At 44.2% G+C, this 26,081-nt stretch overlaps 2 protein-coding genes across 2 annotated transcripts in view; both read left to right on the plus strand.

The window, feature by feature from the left end:
- LOC310861921 (PDZ domain-containing protein 4-like) overlaps window positions 1–18,145 on the plus strand; it is a gene marked incomplete at both ends in the record, with an annotated part of 33,461 nt that extends 15,316 nt beyond the window's left edge. Inside the window, 16 exons of the mRNA XM_083769657.1 lie at window positions 572–656; window positions 1,371–1,469; window positions 2,119–2,181; window positions 4,917–5,018; window positions 7,709–7,847; window positions 9,723–10,047; window positions 11,874–12,069; window positions 12,632–12,778; window positions 12,872–13,151; window positions 13,549–13,975; window positions 14,294–14,364; window positions 14,681–14,765; window positions 15,309–15,651; window positions 16,508–16,648; window positions 17,016–17,128; window positions 17,911–18,145. Of these exons, the coding sequence (XP_083625783.1) occupies window positions 572–656; window positions 1,371–1,469; window positions 2,119–2,181; window positions 4,917–5,018; window positions 7,709–7,847; window positions 9,723–10,047; window positions 11,874–12,069; window positions 12,632–12,778; window positions 12,872–13,151; window positions 13,549–13,975; window positions 14,294–14,364; window positions 14,681–14,765; window positions 15,309–15,651; window positions 16,508–16,648; window positions 17,016–17,128; window positions 17,911–18,145 (2,851 nt within the window). The remainder of the gene's footprint in view (window positions 1–571; window positions 657–1,370; window positions 1,470–2,118; window positions 2,182–4,916; window positions 5,019–7,708; window positions 7,848–9,722; window positions 10,048–11,873; window positions 12,070–12,631; window positions 12,779–12,871; window positions 13,152–13,548; window positions 13,976–14,293; window positions 14,365–14,680; window positions 14,766–15,308; window positions 15,652–16,507; window positions 16,649–17,015; window positions 17,129–17,910) is intronic.
- A 4,232-nt stretch (window positions 18,146–22,377) lies between these two features.
- On the plus strand, window positions 22,378–25,485 carry LOC310861922 (uncharacterized protein; the record flags this gene model as incomplete). The annotated part of the gene is made up of 5 exons (XM_083769658.1): window positions 22,378–22,461; window positions 23,671–23,717; window positions 23,952–24,089; window positions 24,357–24,489; window positions 25,481–25,485. The coding sequence occupies exons 1-5, from the start codon at window positions 22,398–22,400 to the stop codon at window positions 25,483–25,485; spliced, it is 387 nt and encodes a 128-aa protein (XP_083625784.1). The 5' UTR covers window positions 22,378–22,397.
- Window positions 25,486–26,081: the final 596 nt, after the last annotated feature.

Raw genomic sequence — 26,081 nt, forward strand, 5'->3', positions numbered from 1 at the left:
ATTGTATTCGAAAGTACAAATTACAAAGTAAAAAACCCCCCAAAAAAAACATTTCAAGCTTGTGGATCTGCTGCTATTGATGCCTTTGTGTGATGCTGTAATGATTAAGTAGGGCGTTAATTAAAAATCACACCCGTTTAAAACAAAAAGAAGAGACAAAATAGCCAATTTAATTTTCTCGTCCACATATGACGTAAATTCTCCATTCATTGTTAATGGCATTTAATGTTTGTTAGGACAAGAATCTACACTATAGCCGAATATAGGAAGGGCTAGTGTCCCTCAAAGAAATAAGAGGTTTCGGCCCAAAAGCAACGAAATAACTTCTGAAGGTCAAGTTTATGGCAAGCTTCCGCTCATGCTTCTGCTATGCTACGCAAGGAATCTCGGGAAAACTTGCCTCCATGTTGCCTTAAGAGAGACACATGCCTCAGAGCCGAAGGAGGCGTCTACCTTTATATGTTTATATTTGAATGGGTCAACACTGAGGATTTTACTATAATGTGCCATTCTTCCTTTATCCTCCCCTCCTCTACTTTTATTCTGTACTTCCCTCTCCTCTCTCCTCCAGCTGTGTGTTTGAGTACAACGACCCTAACGACTACTTGGATGTGTCCCACCATGAGGTGGACAGACAGGTGGACCTGCAGTACATGGTGGACAGACATGAGGACATGCTCTACGAGGTAAGGCCTTCAGACTGCAGCTAATATCAGACATGTGACAAGATTGTATGTATAGAAATGAATTATTGATGCCTTTATGTTGCATATAGCACAGTAGAGACAGGAAACGGAGAGAGAGAGAGAGAGAGAGAGAGAGTGTGAGAGACAGAGTGTGGCACGCAGCAAATGTGGTAGGCCTATATAATGTGGTATGCGCCTTAACCACTATAGGCCTCATAGAAATTGATTATAAAAAAGTGATATAAGAGTTAAATAGAAGTCAGAATGGTGTTTGACAATGCTTAGCTTCATCTGTCGGTGTATTTCTCAGGTCTGTGAGGTTACTGTAGGCCTATGTGTGTTGTTATTGGGTCTCTGAGGGCTGCATGTGATATATGGAGTTGTACAGTATGCTACCTCAAGGTCATAGTACTGATTCATGTGCTATACAGTATATTACAGTGCCTGCTTGCTTTATGTGATCAATGTGCCTTTTTTTACTGGCCTTTTTTAATGTGCTATCTAAAGTTGTTTTGTGTCTTTTTCTTTTTTTATTATTTAATCATTGGCAACCTTTAAGGGTTAGGTTTATCAACCTGCCCAGATAGTTACATCTGGCATATTTTCGTTACAAAATAGTGATGCCATGTGTATGTCTGTGTGCTAAACTAAAAATAAACTCTCTCTTTCTCTCTCTCTCTGTAGGAGGTAGAGTTGTATAAGTCCAGTCAGCAGGACAAGCTGGGTCTGACAGTGTGTTACAGAACTGATGAGGAGGATGACCTGGGGATTTACATAGGAGAGGTGAGGTCTCTCTCTCTCTCTCTCTCTCTCTCTCTCTCAGTCTCTCTCGCACGCACGCACGCACGCACGCACGCACGCACGCACGCACGCACGCACGCACGCACGCACGCACGCTTCCTCGGATCCTGACGGTTGCCAGTTTGATTAAAAAAAAAAGCTCTGTGTCGGCAACACAGCGTGGTGGAGATCTGTGGTCCACAGAGCGCACCTTCCTACAGTAGTTTAGTAGTGTCATCTCTTTCAAATTTGCTCGCTCGATAATGGTCATCAATCAGACTTCCGTTTGATCACTTGGTTATTATTAGTCATTCGTTCACTCTGTCTCATTCATACACCCATCCTTTATACCTTTAGATTACTCCGCTTTATTCGTCAATCTATTCATTCAGCCATATGTTCATTAATTCATTCTGACCGGGCACCCATTTTGGTGTCGGCATCATGTTATGCTTTAGCTATTTAAAAATAGCAGATCTACAAGCTCATATCGCGCCACCGAGTGGCGCGATACGAGCTTGTAGGTCTGCTATTTTTGAAAAATCGAAGAGCGACTGACATTTTTAGAATCTGATCTCAGGTCAGAATGGGTTAATTCAGACACTTGTCCGTCACTCATTTTGTCTTTACTGTGTTCTGTACTATTCTATAGGTAAACCCTGAGAGCATAGCGGCTCAGAACGGACGCATTAGAGAGGGAGACAGGATATTACAGGTAGGCAGGCACGCACACACACACACACACACACACACACACACACACACACACACACACATACTGTGTGTTTACAAGGCCAGCCCGGGTGACAAGGATGCACTGTTAGCAATACAACACACATACAGTACACTATATACACGCACATGGAGGTCGTACAGTATTCGAGTACACAGCCTGGGTACCTCATGGGAGTAAACACAGGGAATCAAATCAGCTCTTATGTATCATACGCATGCATCATATATAGACCCATCTGTGACCTCCGTCTTTGCTGTATAGCTCTGGGACACACTAAATTGCTGGCTGGGTGGGTGAAAGATTGAGTATTTATCACCATTGTATAAAAAAATGTATTACCTAGTCCAAAAGTTTCTATTGTGTCTGTAGACAGGGTGGTAAAATGGTGTTCAAATCAGGTTTTTTTTACAGCCTATGCAAAATTGAACACAGAGCCCGATGAGTCTCAAGGTGACACTTCCCATAAACCACAGCCAAGAAACGCATATAAAACCTGGACCATGCCAACACAGTCCAAGCAACACTTCTACAGACACACAGGACTCTAACAGAGGGAAACATTAACATTCATTTCCTGGCTGCAGAACAACACATAACACATACGCTGTGAGTTGCGACAGACAGACATGTCAGACATGGCCGCTGTTGCACTCTCGCCGCAAGTCTCTGTACATGAGAGCTTGTCAGCATAAGCAGCTGCGATTTGGAAAACAGTGACAGGTTACGCCTGTAAAAAAAACAAAAACAATGACAGCCCTGTCCAATCGGATGGAGGCACAGCCCAGTTACTGCTGACCTAAAAATAGACAGAGAGAGAGAGAGAGAAAGAGAGAGAGAGAGAGAGAGAGAGAGAGAGAGAGAGAGAGAGAGAGGTGGGAAGGAGAGAGAGGGAGAAGTAGAGAGACAGAGAGATAAGGGTGGGTCCGGTGTGAGAAATAGAGTGGGTAAGTGGTGCTGAAGATAGGGACAGTCAGTGGTTGTGGAGAAGAGAGCGCGAAGGAAATTAATCTAGCTAGGAGAACAGAGCAGAAATAGAGAGAGAATGGAGAGAGAAAGAAAGAGAAAGTCATCCAGGTGGCGTGGAGTATAACCATCTGGTTCCGTTTGATTATGATTAATGAACATCAGACCTTCAACGGCAGACTGTTCGGTTGTATTGGATCTGTTACGCACAAATTCATTGTAGAAGAAGGGGCTATTGAGCTATGAAAAGTTCACACAGAAGGCACAATTAGTCCTAATAATATTATTTATTGTAGACAGTTGAAAGCCAAAGTCATGTGGCTCGCTGCACAAAGGTTTCCAAAGCATGTGGGTGTACGTAGGTTTATTAGCAGCCTGCTGTTCGCCACTGTTCTTGCCAACTGCCTTGGATTTGAAGTCCCCAGACATATTGGCAGGCAGAGATCTCTGATTGTGAGACTAGGCTGCTTTAGTCTACTTGTATTGTCCCTCATACGTTTGGAAAACATACTGTAGTGTCACTTCAAGTCACAGTTTCCTTACAAAGTACAGTACCTCCAAACTTTCACTAATAAGCTTTAGAAACTTGACTCTCCGAGAATCATTTAATCATATGTACATCATGAAATATGAGTACACAGGTCTGGTGTACATTTTCTCAGCATGGCTCGGCAGAGTCAAGCCATTTAGAAGAGGGTCTATGAGTCTGTCTGTGCCGGGCTGGAGCTAATCTTTTAAAATGACGTACCGACCGCCAAATTGCCTGCGCATATTAGTGAGCAAGTATTTCCTGGATTGCTTTTTTTCATTTTTAATATTATATTTACTTCAAATTTATAATGAATGTCAATGGGACTGATTAGGCTGAAACCTCGGCCCAAATTTTGAGTCATAGAAATGCCAGAAACTGACTGGCCCACCACAGGATTAGATTTTTGAGCAGTGGTAGCCGCTCCAACGTGTGGCTTTTGTGTGCCCCCATCCCCCATAATGCCATGTGGCAGCCAAGTCTATGGAACTTTTACGGAACTTTTTATTCCATATAAACTTTTCAGGCCAAATCAATGCTTGGATATAATAACACCAGATTAAGGTAAGAAAACGGCTAGTCCGGAATATTAAGCTTTATACTAACCTGGAGAAACAGGAAAGGAGACCACAAGAATAGATCACCAACGCCTTCTGTCACCATGGTTACCAAGCAGCCGAGTGATGTCACTGCTGGTTCCCATGACAGCTGGGATGAGGAGGGGGTTCTTTTGTCTCCAGGGCAGAAAACTAAAATCAAACATCAAAATGCACACATCACTACCAGCCCCACATGATGGCTCAACTGTCAGACCGTTCTGCACCTGTGTGTGTGTGTGTGTGTGTGTGTGTGTGTGTGTGTGTGTGTGTCTGTGTGTCTGTGTGTCTGTGTGTCTGTGTGTCTGTGTGTCTGTGCGTGTGTGCGTGTGTGTGTGTGTGTGTGTGTGTGTGTGTGTGCGTGTGTGTAAAGAAAATTGACATGTGGGTCATGAAAAGTGCTGGTACTACTGACACATTAATTAATTACATTTATCTGAAAAGGTCCTTCCTAAAAGCGAATTTTATAGATCAAGATTAGTCTCTCCACTGAAGATTTGATTGGAAAAGCCTCTGATATGAGACTGAGATCAAAGTCCCCCCCCCCCCCCTCCAGATGTCTACATCTTTAGACTTAGAGACTACCTTTTCCCCACCACTCTCAATCTGTTCTTCTTCTCTCCCAGATAAATGGAGTGGACATTCAGAACAGAGAAGAAGCTGTGGCCATTTTGTCCAGAGAGGACAGCATCAACTTCTCCCTGCTGCTGACCAGACCGGACATACAGGTGAGACATCATATAACATACTAGCTCACATACAGTACAACTGACACACACACATGACACACTGTACAGTAGCTACACATAGGCCTACTGTACAGCAGTGGTTCTCAACCTTTTCAGGCCACAACCCCCCAAAATGATATTTGAACTGGGGACTTCCAACAACATGATCATATTTGAACTGGTGACCCCCCCCCCCAAACCTGACAAGCACTTGGAATTGGAGGAGTTGAGGCATCTTGTTTGACATGGTTCCACGGATAAATATTGTCAAAAATATTTGGCCAATATTTGTCGAATTTTTACAATATACAGGTAGTTTGTTGGTTGCTTTTGATGCACTTATGGTCTTTTTCTTTTCTTTTTTTTATGTATTAAAAAGGTCTTAAAAGTTGCCACTTGTCTGGCAAGTTGCAAAACCTGGTCAAAACGTTGTTTGCTTTTGCACATTATAAGACTTTAGCAGCAGTAGGATTTTCTGCCGACCTTTTCTTTCTTTTTGATTACCCAAAGACAAGTACTAGCCCAACATACAGTACTAGTTGACATAATACTTATCATCCTGACATGCAATTAACATAGCATAGCTATAGCAAATATGACTTAACACAACCAACGATGTCAATGTGAGAACACAAAACAAGGTAGCGAGAGGCTTTGAAAAGAAACGTTCACTTTTTCAAATAGCTACATTTGTTTCCTTCACAATCAGAAATAAATAGATTTGTATTTTCCATATAGGCCTACCACTCAATTTTCTGTGCACTAGATATACACAATACATTCATTACACCTGTCTCTGTAAAATCCACATAGCCACACCACAGGGCAGCAACCTACTTTACTAACCCACTTTGTTCTCATTCACTGCTGCCTTATGTAGAGAGCAGTGCCCCACAAAACAAACACACACACACACACACACACACACACACACACACACACACACACACACACACACACACACACACACACACACACACACACACACACACACACACACATGCACACGCACACGCACACACACACACACAGTAATTACTTTGTGTGTTTTAAAAGGTAACAGGTGTATAGTTCATATCCACAATAGCACAGTGGACTCCTCAGTGTTGATTTCACTCTGAGATTGTAACTGGATCCTTACATTGAGTAATCTCAATGTAAAAACAACAATCATATAGATATCAATGTATTGTAAATAAACAATACAAAAACAGATAGTTAAAACGGGTGCTGCTATGACAAGTTGACGGATTAACGGATATTATTATTAGGTTCCCAAGTTGCATCGTTCTCAAGTAGGCCTATGGCCGACGGGCACGTCGTACAGGTCTAGTTACATGAACACTGAGACTTGTACGGTGTACTGTGGGTCACGAGTGAGAAAATTAATGTTCATTTCCCCGGGTCAAATTAAAAAAATATATAATTGTCACTCTGTGATTAATGACATGAACTTGAACCCAAACCTTCAAACATTTCCATTACATGCAGTATGACACACTGGCTGTCCTCTAGTATAGTTCCAACATGCAGTACATGCACTGTACTATGATAAACGTGCACACGTGTGTGCGTGCACACACACACACGCCCTGCGTGTTGATGAATGTTCACCATTATGACAGTGGGTCCCGCAGAGTGTTCATACCTGCTGAGTAAGTAGGAAACACCGAAACTGAATATTTATATACATGTCAGCTCCTCTTTCTCTCATATACACGCCGGCGCGCGCACACATACACGCACGCACGCACATACACAGTGTGTACATAATTAAAGCATTGGGATGCACACACTGGCAGCAAGCCAGCAACACACACATGCAAAGCTGCACACACACCCAAGCATAGGATGCACATGTGCACAATCCACACATGCATGACTTGTTTACGACCAGAGTATAGACCTAGACACACACACACACACACACACACACACACACACACACACACGCACGTCCAGTGTGCATAAGGACACGTCAGCCAGTAGAATGAGCTATCAATCGTCATGACAGCTATTTAGACAGCTGTGACATTTCAGCCAATCAGCTTCACTGTAATGGGAGAACAGGAAATGACAGACAGTTTAATGACTTCAGCAAAAAAAATTAGCACAAAACATACAGAACGGGTGAGGGATAGATGGAACTCATGGACAATCTTTCACATGCAGAACACAAAGGAGAGGAGAGGCAGAGAGAGGTAGAGAGGAGTGGAGGAGGGGAGAGACGGAGGGATGGGGGTGGGAAGAGGAGGAAAGACGTACAGCATGAGAGAGAGATGGATGAGATGGTGAAATGATGAGGGGATGAAGGAGAGAGGGAACGGAGGAATAGATCCTCGTGTCCTAGTTTATTCTCTCAAGGTCACACACACACACACACACACACACACACACACACACACACACACACACACACACACACACACACACACACACACACACACACACACACAATCTCAAAATAGAGCTACGTATAGCTGCCCCTGTCTGTCATGAATTGGGATATAAAGGATCATGTGTCTTGCTCGCACAGTTGTTCTCCCTCTTCTCTCTATTCTGTTTATCCCTCTAGTTCCGTTAAACTTAATACTCTCTTTCTCTCTCTCTCTCTCTCTCTCTCCCCCCCCTCTCTCTCTCACTCTCTCTCCCCTCTCTCTCTCCCCCCCCCCCCCTCTCTCTCTCTCCAGAACCCTGGGGAAGCAGAGGAGTCAGAGAAAGCGGCTCTAGAAGGAGAGGCAGAAGGAGGTTTCCACTCCTCCGCATCGCCCCACCTCCCGTCTTACTTCCAGCTGTGCAGGGGACTAGGAGAGGGAGGACGAGGCAGAGGTACCGGCTGAGATTTAAACAACGCTTCGTTTTTATACTCCACGGCATGACTGTAGCGTCACGTGACAAATACAGTTGCTTGATAAATGTTCCCATGCACCGCCATTGAATCCCTCCGTGGGGCGTCCGGCTTGGCCGGGCGTGTTCAAGGCGAACACAATTGGCTGTTGTGTTGGCAGTAGGCATGTAACGATTCACACAAACTCACCATACGATTCGTATCACGATATGAGGTTCACGATACGATTTTTCACGATATTAAAATATATATATATTTTAAAGAAACATTACCGTTTTTTAATTTTATATAATTTATCTTCCCCCCTGAGATTTTTTATTTAACTACATTGCAAAAGAAGTAGCATTACTTTTGACAGTGCAGAAACATAATTGCCTTCTTTGATGAGCATCAACGACCATCACCTGGGCACAGACACACACAGCTCCCCTCTACAGTGCTCTACTACTGAAAGTGACTATCATTTCTCTCCAAAAGCACTTGAATATGATGGAAAATGACTAAAGCTCACATTTCACATCACACTAGTACTAGCCCCCCTAAAAAAAAAGAAAGAAAGAAAATGTTTTTTTTTTTTTTTTTTTTGATTGTTTTATTTCAATGAATCGATTCATATCGTCGGGATTAATATCGATATATATCGATATACGATATATCGTTACATGCCTAGTTGGCAGTGGCGGTACAGGTGGCTGTTCAGTCAGTGGGGAGCTGCACTGAGAACAATAGCATCATGTACCTCAAGCATTCAATGAAGCAGACCACGTGTATCGGACGGGACACGTGATTCCCTACCAACTTCCCAACCTGGCAACCAGGTCTGGTCTGCAGCAACAAGGGATTCCAAGTACAATGGAATGGGGAATTCATTGACATTATTTATTATGACTGATTGGAAGGGGGGGAAGGCAGGCAATTACACACCTTCATATTGATCTGACCTCAACCCTGTAAGGCTGATAGGAGGGAGATTTGGTTCACTGCAGCTTCAGACCAAATCAGAATGAGTACCATGTTGTACTGTGAACATTATTCTTTAAAGATTATGTGCATGCATTCTATTTCTATATCTCCTATTCTTTTTTTTTTCTTTAAAATTTTTATCCCACGATTTTGCAACCCATTGTTTTCACCCAGTGTCAATTATCCTGGGCACTACATTTCTTCTGCCAATCTGGGGGGTAGCGGACCCACCTCATGCTTCCTTATATGCATGAGGAGTTCAAGCTGCTTCTTTTTCACCTGACGGGAGCGTTTCCCCAGCCGGACGTAGCGCCTGGAACACGTTATTCCAACCAGTTCCTTTCCCCTCCATCAGGCGCCCCGGCTGGCCAGGGGGAGGTAGTTTAGAGACCAGGATTTCTGCATGTTTTTTGTGATACTACCTACCCTAGGGGACACGGGGAGAACATGCAAACTCCACACAGAAAGGCCCTTTCGCCAACCCCACCTCAGGTATGGGCTATAGGGCTTCTAGTCCTTTTTACTAGTCGACTAGTTGTTTAACTACCTATTATGTGTAAAAAAAAAAAACATTTAAAAACGATGTACATTGGTGACTATAACTATAATCTACCTGATCTTGAGGCCTACAAAATTGGTACTAGTCAACTAGTATCAAAAAGGTCGACTAGTGGATTTACTAGTCGACTAGTAAACTATAGTCGACTAGTTGCTTAATGCCCTAGTATGGGCACGAACCCAGGACCTTCTAGCTGTGAGGTGACAGCACTATACCGACTGTGCCCCTATATCTCCTATTCTACTCACATTTTTTTACATTAACTGTTACCTTTACCTTTATCTGATATCACCTTTTTCATCTTATATTGTCTCAGGTGCTGTGGGTTGCGCAGGTGACGGGAGACACGCAGGAGGTGACCAACATGGAGACGAGATGGACGGAATGGGACGAGGAGAGGAGAAGGAGGACGAAGAAGAGGAGGAAGACGGAGGGACGTCCCCACCTGTCCCTCTCCCTCCTCTCCTCAGTCTGGCTCCTTTCCTCCTCAGCCCCAACAGCCAGGAGCTGGACAGCGGGCTCGGACGCACGGACGACAGCACGCGCTACGAGGAGTCGTCTGAACACGACCTGCTAGGGGATCAAACCAGCTGCTGTAACACCAACACCACCAACACGCCTGGCAGCATGAGGAAGTTCAGGCCCGGACACAGTCCCAGGTACACTATTTTAATCATCAACGTCTCACATAAACGTTTAGATAAGTAAACAAGGCGCGAGGAAATTGCAACTAGTTCACAGCTCCGGTACAACTAAACTTGGTAAGTTACAATTTAGACATTATCACTCTTAACCCAGAGCGATTTACAGTAGGCTAAGCAAGGTAGACACAAGTAGGGTTGGGATTCGGAACCGGGTCCGTTTCAGACCCGGTTTACGACATTGCGGATCCGGAGACGGTTCCATCGTTTTTGAGTGGTGCAACCACTCCAAGGAACAGCAATGTCCGTGTTCACCTATGCGCCTATGTATGAGCCTATGTGTTGTTCACCCACCTATGTGACATTAATGAGCACCAGTATATGACTATGAGTACCAGTAGGGGCGCTGTTGTGCCAGGGGGGATAGTGCTGCACTGTTGCCTGCTAATGAGAGAGAGAGAGAGAGAGAGAGAGAGAGAGAGAGGTGGGGGGGGGGGGAGTTGCACCACTCACCCCACCTACACGAGTGAGTGTGGTTAACAGAGAGGGAAATGACTATGAGGCTGAGCACGCAAAGTGCAATAAATGCGATGAGTTCCCTGCAAAGGTTGTTGCAACTTGCACCACCAGTTGCATGTCCACATTGAGGAAACATCGCAAAATCAATATGCCTGCCTACACGAGTCCACGACTCACAAGATTAATCTATAAGGCACATCGTGTTTGAGAGCCTGCGGAAAGCCGTCAAGCTGTGCCCCCACTCCCCGCAGCTCCACCACAGCCAGACGAGGATGATGCAAGACTGGTTCACTTTCCCCAGGCTAGCTAGTAAACGTTAGAAAATAAAAACTACTAACTTCTACAGAGCTGTTGTTAATGGTGTTAATTTAGAACGCCAATGACTCGCCTTTCTGTCTGAATCATGTTAACTATAGAGCCATGAATGAAATAATAATTTATTTTTCGGCACTTATTTTTTACAACTTATAAGCAACTGCTTTTTATTTGGCTCTAAATTAATTGCGCAACTGTTGAGAGAAAAAAGCACAGGAACGCCTACAGTTCAATACAAGGAGGATTTTATAAACCAAGAAAGCGCCATGGCTTGTTTCCATTAGGGTAACTGGGGTCCTTCATATTAAATTAATCTGAACATTAAAGACACAACATTTGTCACCATGAACAATATCATTATTGCAATGTGTACGGTATATTTAATATACAGTACAAATTGCAACAATGATATTGTTGTGGTGGCTAGCTGGTGGTGGTGGTGAAGTTTAAATAATAGTGCTGACAGCTTCCCTGTGTTAGCTGATCTCAGTGAGCGGGAGGGGTTATAGCAGTGGTTTTCAACCGGTGGTCCGGGGACCACCAGTGGTCATTGAGGGGATTCCAGGTGGTCCCCAGCTAAATGATGCAGAGTTGGTAACCAACTCTTGAGAGAGTACAATGAACCCGTGGGTCCATTTGGTTTCATTTTACGCTCTCAAGAGTTAAATTATTTCTAAACATCTGCATTACATAATTTACAAGAAATCTACACAATTAGAGAATGTAGGAGAATTGTATTTCTGATCGTTTGCCTGTTATCTCTCCTAATTTTACCAATACAGCATGTTATTGTGGACAAATTCTCAACGACAACAAAATATTAAAAGTTTTGGGTCTAAGAGGCTAAATGTCATCAAATGGTGGTCCGTGGCTCAAATGCCGAATAAACGATGGGCCTTGATGCGAAAAGGTTTGAAAACCACTGTGTTATAGGGTTGGATCCGGCCTTGAAGATAGCCATACCTTTTGTTGCTTATATATAGGCCAACATCATGTTCCTCTGTTCCCAGACCCAGTCCAAGACCCAGCCCAGGTCTAGGCCCAAGCCCAAGCCCCAGACCGAGCCCCAGTCCTGGGCACAACCGCGGGGACACCACCCCGCCTCTGCTCCACCTCCACCTGCGAGACCTCCAGCTCAGCTCTGAATCCATCCTCAGTCTTGACTGGGGGCCAGGTGGGGCAGGGTACAGCCCCCACCACCACCAGGTGATGATTATGAATACTGATGACACTTACAGAACAGAAATAATACCGATAACGATGCAACTGACGATACTATAGGTAATGATATTGCTGATACTGATACTACTGTTAATGAAACTGATATCGTTACTGCTGCTAATGATACTGATACTGCTGATATTACTGATACTTATGCTGATATACTACTGGAAGTGATACTGAATAGTGATGATAGCCGATAACAAAACTACTGACAATATTAAAGATACCATGATAGTAAAAGTTACGTTACGTTTTTTTTTGGACAAAACAATACCTTTTTTTGTTAAAAAAAAGGTAAAATATATATTTTTAGGTGGGTTGCAAATTCCATCTTGTCCACCACGTCCTTAAACATTATGTTGTCGTAAAAAACACAGAAGCACCCGGGAGGAAGTGGACTAAGAAAGGGGAGGAGCCAGACCGAGTTCCTGTTTCTACACACAAAAAGGAGGCGGTTCTCCCTGAGTCAAAAACAAAGGGGGAAACTTTTGACTGCCTATTAACACTTGACCTCCATTGTCTTTTTTCCCTTCCACTCCTACAGCAGCAGCACCTGGCCGTGCTGATGATGATGCCGGGACTGACGGAGGAAGAGTGCGAGCGCTACCGGGAGCTCCTGGAGATCAAGTGTCAGTACGAGACGCTCAGAGGACAACGGAGAGACCGAGCACTCAGCAAACACGCAGAGGAAGTCAGGGCGGTGGAGAGAGAGCCGGGGAAGGCAGGAGTGGACGTGGAAGGCAACAACAACGTGGAGGAGGAGGAGGAGACAGAGATGGAAGGAGGAGAGGTGGAGGAGGAGAGGGAGCGGCAGAGAGAGGACCGGTCGTGGTCACCTCCTCCTCCTCCTGTGATGGTGGAGCTGGACGAGAACTGCAACGAGACGCTGAGCCAACACGAGATGGCCCTGATCGAGGAGGAACTGCGCCACCTGGAGTTCAAGTGCCGCAACATCCTGCGTGCCCAGAAGATGCAGCAGCTGAGAGAGAGGTGCCTGAAAGCCTGGATGATGGAGGATGACGCTGGGGGAGGAGGAGGGGGAGGAGGAGGAGGGGCTGATGCAGGTATACACGGGAAATGTCTTCTCATGGCTTTATTGTTCTCCTTATTGTTTCAGGCTAGACTGGCTCATGCAGGAATTGATTTGTAAAAATAGGCCTATACTAAATATGATTATCAGCTTCAGGGTATAGTATGACATTATACTGTGCGCGCGTGTGTGTGTGTGTGTGTGTGTGTGTGTGTGTGTGTGTGTGTGTGTGCGTGTGTGTGTGCGTATGTGTATAAATCCTCCTATATAAAAAGACAAAATCAATACCACAGAATAAGTAGAGCTGTTTAACATCATTATTTATGACCACGTAAGCAACAATTACTCGTCCTTTAGGTTCGTTACTTCTTTCCATTGTGGCCTTCACCCGTCTCCAGAGCCAAATTAACTCTGGGAAACTACATGTTCAGGTTCAGACGTCAACGAAGACGAGCCTCATCACCACGAGCTGTCGGCCATTAACGAGCTGCCAGAGAGAGAGAGGCCAGAGGACAAGGACAGCACCAGCGCCTACAACACCGGAGGAGAGAGCTGCCGGAGCACGCCACTGGTCAGCACCGAACAGATCCCGCCCCTCCAGGAGGAAGAAGACGGAGGAGGAGGGGAAAGGGGAGGAGCGCTCTTGTCTCCTCCTCTGCTGCCCTCCCACGGCCGCCTCCCGCCGCTCAACTCCCCGCTCGCCCTGCGTCGGAGGGGGAGGGACGGGGAGGAGAGAGAGAGGTGTCACTCCAGCGTCAACTGCTCATATTCTCCCAACACATACCGCAGGTACCGGACGGCCAATGGCGAAAGGGCCGGAGGCTCAAGCTCCACCCCCTCCACGCCGACCAAATTCAGGTAGCACTTAATTCATTTCTAATAATAATAAAAGCTGGACATAAGTTACGATTTGTTCTATTTCAACTACATATTTATGAGAGAGAGAGAAAAGGGATAGTGTATATTAATGTTAATCGGTCAATAATGCAACTAAAGTAGTAGCATGGCCCAGCCAGCATACTTTCTGGGCACACATGGATAAAGTGCTGGAGAATATTGGCTCACCGATCTTCTGCTATTCTTGAGATACTCGTTTCTAATTACTGTATAAGAATCGAGATGCATAATATTTGTATATGAAATGTAACATTGTTGTCTGTTACGGCTCGTCATTAGGTCTCTGAGCAGAGAGGCGGGATGGAATTCAACAAGGGGCGGGGCCGATGGAGGGCAGGGCTCCAGGACTGGTAGGTATCTGAAGGCTGTGGTTTCATTCATCATTTAGTTTGAATAATTAGGGTAATTCATGAACTTTTTATTTTATTTTATATATATATATTTTTTTTTTATTGATAGGTTGAAAGTAGTCTGACAGGAAATGGGGAGAGAGATGGGGGGAAGACAAAGGCCGTCGGGATCGGGAGTTGATTATAGCTCAACCCGCGGTTGAGCTAACCGTCAGGCTGGCTCAGCAGCCTATAGGTGCCCAGACGGTTGAGCTATAACCATGTATTTCTAACCGTACATTATTAAATAAAAACGATAAAAATGTTACGCTCACAGGTGGTGCCACCAACAGGACTGGAGGTGGAAGTGCAGAATCCAGCCCATATCTCACGCGGCGTCATCAACACACTCACAGCCAGTGGTGGGAAAAGTACTCAACTTTTTTTACTTAAGCAATAGTATAAATACTGCAATGTATGTACAAGTACAAAAAGAAAAAGTATGCAGAATGTCCTGCTTCAAGTTTTCAAATGTATAAAAATCTTTTGAAAATAGCAGATCTACAAGCTCACGATGGGTCACATTGCGACACATTGTGAGCTTGTAGATCTACTATTTTCAAATGGCCGAAATTAAATGGTATAATAAACTAGTAAATGAATGAAGTGGAGTATAAGGGCCGATTCATACTCCTATTTTAGAGCCGAATAAAAGTCGGTTCGGCTCTGTAGAGCCTACAATGTGACGTCATTTGAGGTTCGGGGGGGCGGGTACCGTCCTAAAGTCGGCTCTGACGAGCCGAAATCATTTCGGCACTACAGCGCAGAAACAGCGGTAAAATAGGAGTATGAATCGGCCCTTAAAGTACAATATTTGGATCCGAGATGTAGTGGAGTATAATTTAGAGTATTGTAAATACTATAAATCGTACTTAGTATACTTTCCACCACTGCCCTGCTCACAGCAAACCTCTGGAGCGCTACCAGAGCTGCATCGCCCTGCCCTCTGAAGGCCTGGTCCACCCTCTGGACAGAGGCCTGCTCCACCCTCTGGACAGAGGCCTGCTCCACCCTCTGGACAGAGGCACAGACAGAGGGAGGGCAGAGGGCGCGGACAGAGAGATGGGGACAGGAAGCAGTGGTCCGGCCAGCCCTAGGAGTGTGAACAGTGCCCCGTGTGGACTGGAGGATCACCACCACCACCACCACCACCACCATCATACCAGTGCCTCGCGGCTGGGCCTAGCCTTGCCTCTGGGGTTGTCACACTCGGCACCTTCTGGGTCATCTCAACGCATGGAGTGGAAGGTACATGCACACAAACACACACACACATGCACAGACACATCTCAATGCAAGGTATGTACAGTATGTATACTAGAATCTTGGGCCATGTATTCAGCTTGAATCATGCTGTATTTTTCGCCCACCAGCACATCGCCGAGCCCTAGCTGTGATTACAAATGTAATTTTGCATCTTCACAAATCAAATAAATGTCAGAGTATGAGTAATTTGAGTATCCAGATGATGTGAGAGCAGCAGTCTGTCCATGGTTACTGAGCACAAAGCGTGCATTTGAAAATGCTGCGCATGCATCCAGTGATGTAGAGCGTATACATATTTTTACACATTTGGAGCATGAAGGATGGCATCTAGTTTCTCCTCTAAAGGTCACATTATGGACACGCTTCAGTGATGGAGAGTACGGTAAAAGATGCTTCTAAATGTCATCATGCCAGAGAAAAACTCATACACGCGTGCTTGTACAGTACATACACACACATGCTACACTTTGTGTCCAAAGACACACAAACACTCAACAAATGGATAATTAAAGGTCAAGTGTAGGCACTTTATAATATTATGAGGATTCAGTAGTGTACTGTATATATATTATATAAACCACTGAATCAGCATGCACAGAGACTTAAACATGTTTTACCACTATAAGCTTTACCGCAACTAAGTACCTTAAGCAAGATAGAGATAATACTGGAGTGGAAAATAAGGTATACTGTATCAATATGAAATACTGGTTCTATATACCGGACATGTCACACACCTACAGAAAACACACAGACACCCAATGCATGGAGTTAACGGCCAATATGTATCTGTGTATATAGGAAGTCCACACACAGTTTCCTCTTCTCTGGTTTGCAGGTGAAGGTTCGTAGCGACGGGACACGCTATGTGGCCAAGCGACCAGTTAGAGACCGGCTCCTCAAAGCCAGAGCGATGAAGATCAGAGAGGAGCGCAGTGGGATGACCACAGACGATGACGCTGCCAGCGAGATGAAACAGGTACGGCAGGACGACAACACCATGTTTCCTTATAACTTCCTCATTAGCCTCATTAGGTCCACACGCTGGTGGACGCTAAGGATGGCAATGGCGGTCAGTCGGTCCACATTGTGGGAGATTGCATGTGGAGGCACAGAACTGCCCAGCTACAACCACAGTATTCTTGTGTTGTCACTGGCAGCTGGCAAATATATTATATGAATACATTACTCATTTGTTCGATAACCAAGTCCTGACCTGTAGCTAAAACCTCAAATCCTTCACTGTTAATAGAATGTTGTTTTCCTACACTTACCACTGTTACCAGTCACATTGTATGTGAAATACGTGTGAATTGGACTCTTACTGCTCACTGTGTTTCCACTAGGGTCGCTACTGGAGCAAAGAGGAGAGAAAACAACAGCTGCTCAGAGCCAGAGAATACAGACGAAGAAGAGAGTTCATGATGCAGAGCCGACTGGAATACCTTAAAGGAGACAGGTGGGAAGTTGTTTTAAACGTGCCGACTTTAAACAAAATGTATTTAATGTTTACTTAAAACACATACTGTACAGTAAGGGTGCCTGGTGGCTCAGCTATAGTGAGTGAACGGACCACATGTTCGTTGTGCCTTGTGAGTCACGAGGACCTAAGTTCGAAGCGGACTGCCGGACTGCCGTCATGCCTTGCATATTTTCCTTCTCTCTCATATCAGTTTCCTGTCTCTATACACTCATACACTATGAAACAAATAAAGCACATTCGTGGGGATTCTGAGCATGGCTTTAACGATGTTCGACCACTTGTCAATTCACCCTTTGTCAGCCTTCTGATTGGTCCCTGACTGACTAACCAGCAGGCTCTTTCTGCCTTGTTCCGCCCCCGTTCCGCCTTGTTTATGTTGAATTAGCTAAAACACATTTTTGGAAAAAACTAAAAACAAATTCACAATGCCCAGTCACCGTGCTGCACCTGTGATGTTCCTTTTTACTGACACCAAGTTTAAAATAACAATTGAGTGCACAGAATATCAATATGAAGCAACTGAAAAACATGTTATTTAAATATAGTAGTGGACGGAGAGAGAGGATTGTTGTCCAACCACGAAACAGCAACCAATGGGTGCCAAGAGGGGCACAACCACGGGCGGGACTTGACAAAGGGTGAATTGTCCTCATCAATAACCACACACACCCCTGCGTCACCCCTCCCTCCACCCCCTCTCTATACCTCACCCCTGCCTCCATAACTCGTCGCCCTAATTCTGCTCTGCCCATTCCCAGGGTGACGGAGCAGTCCTCCTCAGCAGCAGATGGCGCCGACGGGCCCAGGTCTTGCCCCCAGCAGGAAATACCAACCAACAACATCCTGCTGCTGAGCCAAAGGAAGGTCACAAAGCGGAGGAACCGTCGTATCCTTGACAACTGGATCACCATTCAGGAAATGCTGGCTCATGGATCCAGATCTCCAGACGGAACCAAGATTTACAACCCACTACTCTCTGTCACGACAGTCTGAGAGGAGAGGGTTCTTACAGCGACTAGGTGATTGTACATGGACAATTGACATGATGTGTAGATAAAAGGAAATGCACAGGACTCTTGAAGATGTGACCAGTTAACTACTAATACGTTAGTTAAGAGTGAGGAGTGGAGAAAGGAGGAAAAAGGAGAGATGAGACAACCTCAAGAATGCACCACTCTAAAGAAGAAGCAACGCTGAACCAAATCTAACAAGATGGATGCAGGGGTTCCTTTTTACCATTCATGACCACTGAATCCAGTCTGGAAGGAGGCAATCTGAACGGGGCAGGCTCAGACTTTAAACTCGGCAGGACGTTGTGATTAGACTGAATGTCCTGTAACCAAAAGTTCACAGTTTAGATTTATTCGGCCATAGCCAACATGCCCTCCTTACCTGTCCTTGAGCAAGGCACTAACCTGCCCTACCTTTCTTAACAGACAGTGCTTCATACAGAATGATGTGAAGGAACTACTTTCTAATGACTCTGTGTGGAGGTTCTTCTGAAGAGTGTCCAGAGAATGGCAAAGGGTTGAAAGATCTCAGTGAAATAATGTAACACTGAATCTCCTCCTTGGTGCTTGTTTGTTTTGAGGCATGGACAAAAAGATGAAACTACAGGAGAGGAGAGGAACAGTGTTGTGAATATAGCCTCTATAGGTTTACAGAGACTTGAATTGTTATCTTGGTATTCATATAAAACATCTGGAAAGACAGTGTTGAATGATGTCCTAAATCTCATGCAGTAAATGGAATAGTGTATGTTCATAATATGAATTTTCAATATTTTATATTACCAATATGCATTGGCTATACATTATACAGTTATGAAGTTATTGTGAAGCAAGAATGTTGCCCTGAGTTGAGTTAATGCATGAAATAAACGAGAATTACTGATAATTATTGAACTTTAGACAAATTAATTCATACGGGTGAAAATTGTATTATATAGACTGATTTGTGTGTGTGCAGGCACTGAGTAACACTGGTATTTTACAGCACAGCTTAAGGACAAGCCATCTAGAACAGGGTTCTTACGTATGTACAGTACTGTATACTGTATGTATCTAGTCTGTACACAAAACAGAACCACACAAAACAACCACTTCTGCAGGGCAGGAAACAAATGCAGCATGCCATGAACTAGTAAAGAGCCATCTATGTATGAAAGTGCATGGTTACGTTTACGCTTGGCACAGGCTTGACCATAGAGATAGAAAAAACATTGAGGCGACATGACAATAATAATGTCCCAATTAAAGAATGATAAAATAGGCTGATGTTTTCATAATAATCCTTCAGTAGTAGACAACTGTCTAGAAATATGAACAAAAATTATCTAAGTTTGATTACAATTATTCCAAGAGAACAAGATACTTTAGTGAAAATCGTGAAAAGACATGCAGTAACTATAATGTTTTAGGTTGAGCAGGAGTTGAACAGGATTCAAGACTGCTAATTTGGGGTTACGGTGAGAGAGAGCGAGAGAGAGAGAGAGAGAGAGAGAGAGAGAGAGAAAGAGGAAGAGGAAGTTTGTGTGTGAGAGAGAGTGACGGGTAGATACATTTATCTCACAGGAAGAAGAGACAGTTTAAGGAACTTCAAATACTTTCTATATACGGTAGACACATTTACGTCACATATCAAATATTTTAGGAACAGTGATTTAAAATGAATATCAGACATGTTCTGCCCTGCTGCTTCATCCTTGGTAAGTGTATTATAATCTGTCCATAATATGTAAACATATTTATGCCTCTGACTAGTCTCCGTCTACAGTATAATATGTCTTATTTTTCTGTCTGTCTCTGTTTTTCTGCCGTGGCTCTGTGCGACAACAAGACTAGCCTTCTATAAGAGGGGTCTGTGCGTGTCGCAGTGTGTGTGTGTGTGTGTGTGTGTGGGTGTGTGCATGCGTGCGGCTGGACACGTGTCCAGAGTTAATGTTGAAAAATGGCTTTCATACTGTAGTATGTTTTATAATTAAAAATAGTCTATTTAAACTAATATGTAACTTAATTCTGTCTAGAGTCTAGACACTAGAGTCGGTCTATAGACACTAGGGTCTAGACTGAATAGGACCTACTTTCTACCACTTGATCATCAACTGTTCATGTTTGTTCCACAGCTCTGTGTGGAGTCACTCTACAACAACGTGTCTTTGAAGAAACTGAAGGAGAAGACATTACAATTACATGCAGGTTCTCAAGAGCTGGTGTTCTGTTCAAGTTATTCTGCAGAGGAACATGCACTACACGTCTAATTGGAACAGCTGACTCCTATGCTGAGAATGGTAGATACAGTATTAGAAATGAACAAGGTTGGTTCTTTAGTGAGGGCGTGTTCCATGTAACCATCAGACAGCTGAGAATATCTGACAAAGGGACATACTGGTGTGGTGTGGACAGAATATTCGGATATTCAGGGGAGGAGATTCGGATCAAAGTCCTCTATGGTGAGTATGAACGTAGATTATACAACAGTTCGTTTCGATGAAGCAATCTGATTGGTTGAAACAGCCTTCTAGCCGTGGTTCAAACGAGCACCACTCCACACCTAATCAAAACAAATAATTCAGCTGCTCTGTTTTCCCAGAGCGCAGCAAACTCGGTGGCTAGGCTAACTATAGTTTCTTGGGACATTTGTGGTCGTAGTGACTACATCTGTCATTAAAGAAATATGTTTTCAGCGATTTTCTTAGTTTTAAGGGTAACTGTTGTAACTTCAGTGATGCTTGCAGAACTCGACTACGTCTCGTTCCTGACCGCATCACTGTCGTGGCAATAATCACGTTAAACCGGACCCTCTCGTGTAATATTGCTTAAATATAATTGAATGCTCAGATAAAGGTTGTCAGGTGCACAACCATCATGTTGGAGGAGAGAAAGCAAAAGGACAGTTAAAAAATAAATAAAGTAAATATCAGTATTAGAAATGAACAAGGTGGCCCGGGCAGCTAGCGTAGCCGTCTGGGCACCTTGGCTGGTAATCCAGTCTGGCAGTGTGCCGCAGGTTCGACTCCTGATCCCGACAGCCTTTACTGCGTGTCACCCCCCCCCCCATCTCTCTCCCCATTTCCTGTCAGCCTACTGTAACTCTATCCCTCTATAAAAAATAAAATAAAGGTGAAAGCCACAAAAATCCAATCCAATCAATTGTGCGTTTTTGGTGGCGTTGCTCGGCCAATCAGAGTGTAAGTTGGCAGCTTGCAGCGTATGTCGGTGGCACCTCAACCGATTGGATTGGGGCCGTGTGCTGGTGGCGTCGCTCGGCCAATCAGGGATTGGGTGATGACGTAACTAAACATGTATTATCTAGAAACGGATGTGCATGACGTAACAAATTTGAGTTATAGGGAGCTTAAAATATAACTTAAAAAGTCCATGGATGCCGATAGTGTCCGTTTCTATTTACCCGTTTGCCAAAGAAGCTTCTATATGTACCCATTTGCCATAAAAGCTTGCATTGGGAAAGAGAACATACATAGGCAAGACATCCTTGCACGTTGGGTGGTCTAGAATATAATCTATTCTAGAATAGAATCTATTCAAGAGTCAGAGATAGTTGCACGCTCTGCTCGCGCCAACTTGTGTGCGAAGTGCAAGTTGGCAGCTCGACAGAGTGCATTTCTACTTATAATTGCATTCACTTAATAATATGATGATATTCACAGCTCCAACCACCATCCCTCGTCCTCCACCGGTTCCGGCTCCAGATGGAACAGTCTCTACTACTACAGTCACAGCAACGGTCTCATCAGCTGCCTTTGAACCCTTTTCACCTTCTGTACAAGAGGAAAACTCCTCTACAGACACAGGTAAGAACAACATGTCTGTCCGTCTGTTGGTCTTTTTGTTTGGCTGTCTTTGTGTCTCGTTGGCTGCTATAGTCTGCCTGCCTATTAAATAGGCAGTTAATATAGCTCACTATGTAGACAAATTTTGTCTACATAGTGAGCTATATTAACTAGGCTAGTTAGTCTTTCTACCTGCCTAGTTGGCTGATAGCTTGTCTGTCTACCTATACCTAATAGTTAGTTGTGTATATAGCTAGACATATATATTCTGTATACACCTGTCTGTCTGTCTATCTAGAGTAGTGGGTTTATTATCTACCTGTCTAGTAGTCTATCTGTGTCTCATTCAGTAGATACATGATAACTTCCTCTAAACTATCATAACTGTTGCAATGTGATGATGTAATCCCAGATCAAGGAACCATCATCTATGTTACTGTGGGACTGGTTGTCATGGTCACCATGCTGACATTGGCTATCGTGTTCTACTTCAGGACACAAACCACCAAACCACCTGGTAACACACAAACACCAAAACACCTGGTAACGCACAAACACCAAAACACCTGGTAACGCACAAACACCAAAACACCTGGTAACACACAAACACCAAAACACCTGGTAACGCACAAACACCAAAACACCTGGTAACGCACAAACACCAAAACACCTGGTAACACACAAACACCAAAACACCTGGTAACGCACAAACACCAAAACACCTGGTAACGCACAAACACCAAACCACCTGGTAACGCACAAACACCAAAACACCTGGTAACACACAAATACACACGTACTTTTGCATGCGTGCGCAGACTCACTCACTCTGCACATGTACACAAAAGGCAGGTTGCAGAGATATAGAGGCAGAAATAACTATAACTAGGGCTGCAATATTAGTAATTTAATATGCCATTGTTGTTATTATAATAAAATTTATATAGGCCTTGGCAATATTATTGCCAAGAACAATACCTACAGATAACCAACATCCACTTTGCTTTGAAATCACTTTTGGTAAGTTAGGAGTCCTAAGATAGGAGTCCTAACTCTGAAAAATAACCTTTATTATGCCAGGGATGATCTAAGTAAGCAAAACAAGTGATCAGCTAATTAATTCTAAAGGTTTTACTGTGAATCAATGAAAGTAAAGAACTCGTACACTGTACAGCAGGGGTACTCAACTGGCGGACCGCGGACCACCTCTCTGCGGACCCTAGGCAAAAAACAAAAAAATCTCTCCTAAGCTCAGGCCAGGCCAGCCACAGTCAATTTCAATTCAGGCAGTGTTGCTGCAGCACAACTACATTGTGTGTCTTATGTTAATGGAGGGAAGAAGTTAATAATATAAATAACATCAGATGGTACATTTCTCATGTGAAATTGCTGCAAAGGCCCCCAAAATGTCCCCCAAGGGCCCCCAAAATTCTGGTGCGCGCTATGCGCGCGCGCAGTGTGATTTGGATTTGGAGTTCCACTCCGGGCCTGCACTCTGCACCCCATTATTGGTTGGTTGGAAGGGGATCTGATTTGTATAAGCTTGGCTTGACCATACTAAACGGGCATAGAGCCCCGCTCTCCGATGGACGCCGCGCATGGGACCGGACCTCGGTCTTATATTATATTATCTTATATTTGTGGACCTTCATCATTTCTAGTTGAGGACCCCTGCTGTACAGGATGTACTTTGGCTGAATTATAACGCTAAATCTGTGTTTTGCAGAACCTTCCAACTCTTCCATAGAGGCAGTTTATGCCAATGTCAGAAAGGTGAGTTTGAGGTGTCTGAACAATTGTGTACAAAGCAAAATCCTGAGTGTAAATGTATTCCTACTATAAATTAACCCATATACAGAGTGTGTGTGTGTGTGTGTGTGTGTGTGTGTGTGTGTGTGTGTGTGTGTGTGTGTGTGTGCGTGCGTGCACGTGTTGGAAATTAACTTACAAAATATTCAATGCAACTACTAGTTGAGACTGAAACACATCACTGTTCTTTGCTCCTAGCCAGAAGATGGCCCGGCCAACATGACTTACTCTGAAGTTCAGTTCCACAAAAAGACAAATGCCCATCCAAACCCTCCACCTGCACAATCCACTGACTCTACTGGGTACTCTGCTTCAGTTTATGCCATCGTCAGAAAGGTGAGTTTGAGGTGTCTGAACAATTGTGTACAAAGCTAAATCCTGAGTGTAAATGTATCCTACTATACTAATATAAATTAACCCTTATATGTGTGTGTGTGTGTGTGTGTGTGTGTGTGTGTGTGTGTGTGTGTGTGTGTGTGTGTGTGTGTGTGCGCACGTGCGTGCGTGCGTGCATGCACGCCTGTTTGTTGGAAATTAACTTACAAAATATCCTATGGCAACTACTAGTTAAGACTGAAACACATCACTGTTCTTTGCTCCTAGCCAGAAGATGGCCCCGCCAACATGACTTACTCTGAAGTTCAGTTCCACAAAAAGACAAATGCCCATCCAAACCCTCCACCTGCCCAATCCACTGACTCTACTGTGTTCGCTCCAGTTTATGCCAGTCAGAAAGGTGAGTTTGAGGTGTCTGAACAATTGTGTACAAAGCAAAATCCTGAGTGTAAATTTATCCTACTATACTACTATAAATTAACCCTTATACAGTGCGTGTGTGTGTGTGTGTGTGTGTGTGTGTGTGTGTGCGTGCGTGTGTGTGCATGCGTGCGTGCACGCCTGTGTGTTGGAAATTAACTTACAAAATATCCTATGGCAACTACTAACGACTGAAACACATCACTGTTCTTTGCTCCATCCAGAAGATGGCCCGGCCAACATGACTTACTCTGAAGTTCAGTTCCACAAAAAGACAAATCCAAACCCTCCACCGGCCGAATCCACTGACTCTACTGCGTACTCTGCTGTCAAGTTAGATTAAAATGAGTTATAAACTTATAACAGCATGGATATCTCAGACCTAAAACTAGAAAGGGGCGAGCAGCAGAGTGCAGATCTCTGCCAGGAAGCCTATTACAGGGTGTAATTTTGTTTTCCACTGCATAGTATCTACAGTAGCTCTTTTTCCAGGTATCTCAAGTACCTGGAAAAATTCATGGTAGGACTGCACTGATTAGAATATGTACTATATGAATGAATGAATGAATGAATGAATGAACGAACGCATTATTATTTCCGACTAAAGACCCATCCCTTAGGGGATTATAAAACACCAAAAACAAACAATATCACATTCACTTCCCCCACAGAAACCGCACAAAAGAAAGTATTTGGTTAAAACAAAAATCTAAACAATAAATGCTTTCTTTGTCAGTTTGTCCCATGCTTTTTCTAAATATTCTGCAAGTGTGAATATCATATGTTAAAAAATCCATCCAAGTCGCTCTGTGTCGTTTAACAACATCAGATCTGTTTTAACACATGTTGAATAACTTTTGATGTAGCTCATGGTACTACAGTATGTGTATATGTTTTGATAATGTGTAATTAGATGAGGAATAAACAGACAAACCGACATGAGTGTTTGTGTCTCTTTGTGTGAAACAAAGATTAGATTTTTGTGACACCCTGATTTGATTTATAGAGGAATATTAAGTAAGTATTACGTTTTCTTTTACTTGGCTGCTACTCTACAGTATGTTTGTTTAAAGTGCTCTAAACAAACATTAAAAGAGTCCATAGACTTGGCTGCCATGATATGACGTAATTAAGAAAGGCAGACACCAACGTCTGGTGGTTCCCCACCGCCGCCCAGGGGGAGGAGAATGAAACATGTTAACTTCTGGGTCTCATCTAAACATGTCTGGGATCCAATGAGCCAGGCCCGCGTGGGGCTCCACCTGGACGGACACCACGTGGGGTCCAGGGACTATGACCAGGCCCAGGACCCTGGACTCTGTCTGGGAGGAGGAGGAGGACCCCTCTGTGGAGGAGGAGGACCCCTCTGTGGAGGAGGAGGACCCCTCTGTGGAGGAGGAGGACCCCTCTGTGGATGAGGAGGACCCCTCTGTGGATGAGGAGGACCCCTCTGTGGAGGAGGAGGACCCCTCTGTGGAGGAGGAGGACCCCTCTGTGGATGAGGAGGACCCCTCTGTGGAGGAGGAGGACCCCTCTGTGGATGAGGAGGACCCCTCTGTGGAGGAGGAGGAC

This window comes from Protomyctophum parallelum (genome assembly GCF_964188405.1).
Source record: "Protomyctophum parallelum genome assembly, chromosome: 7".
Classification (NCBI taxonomy): domain Eukaryota; kingdom Metazoa; phylum Chordata; class Actinopteri; order Myctophiformes; family Myctophidae; genus Protomyctophum; species Protomyctophum parallelum.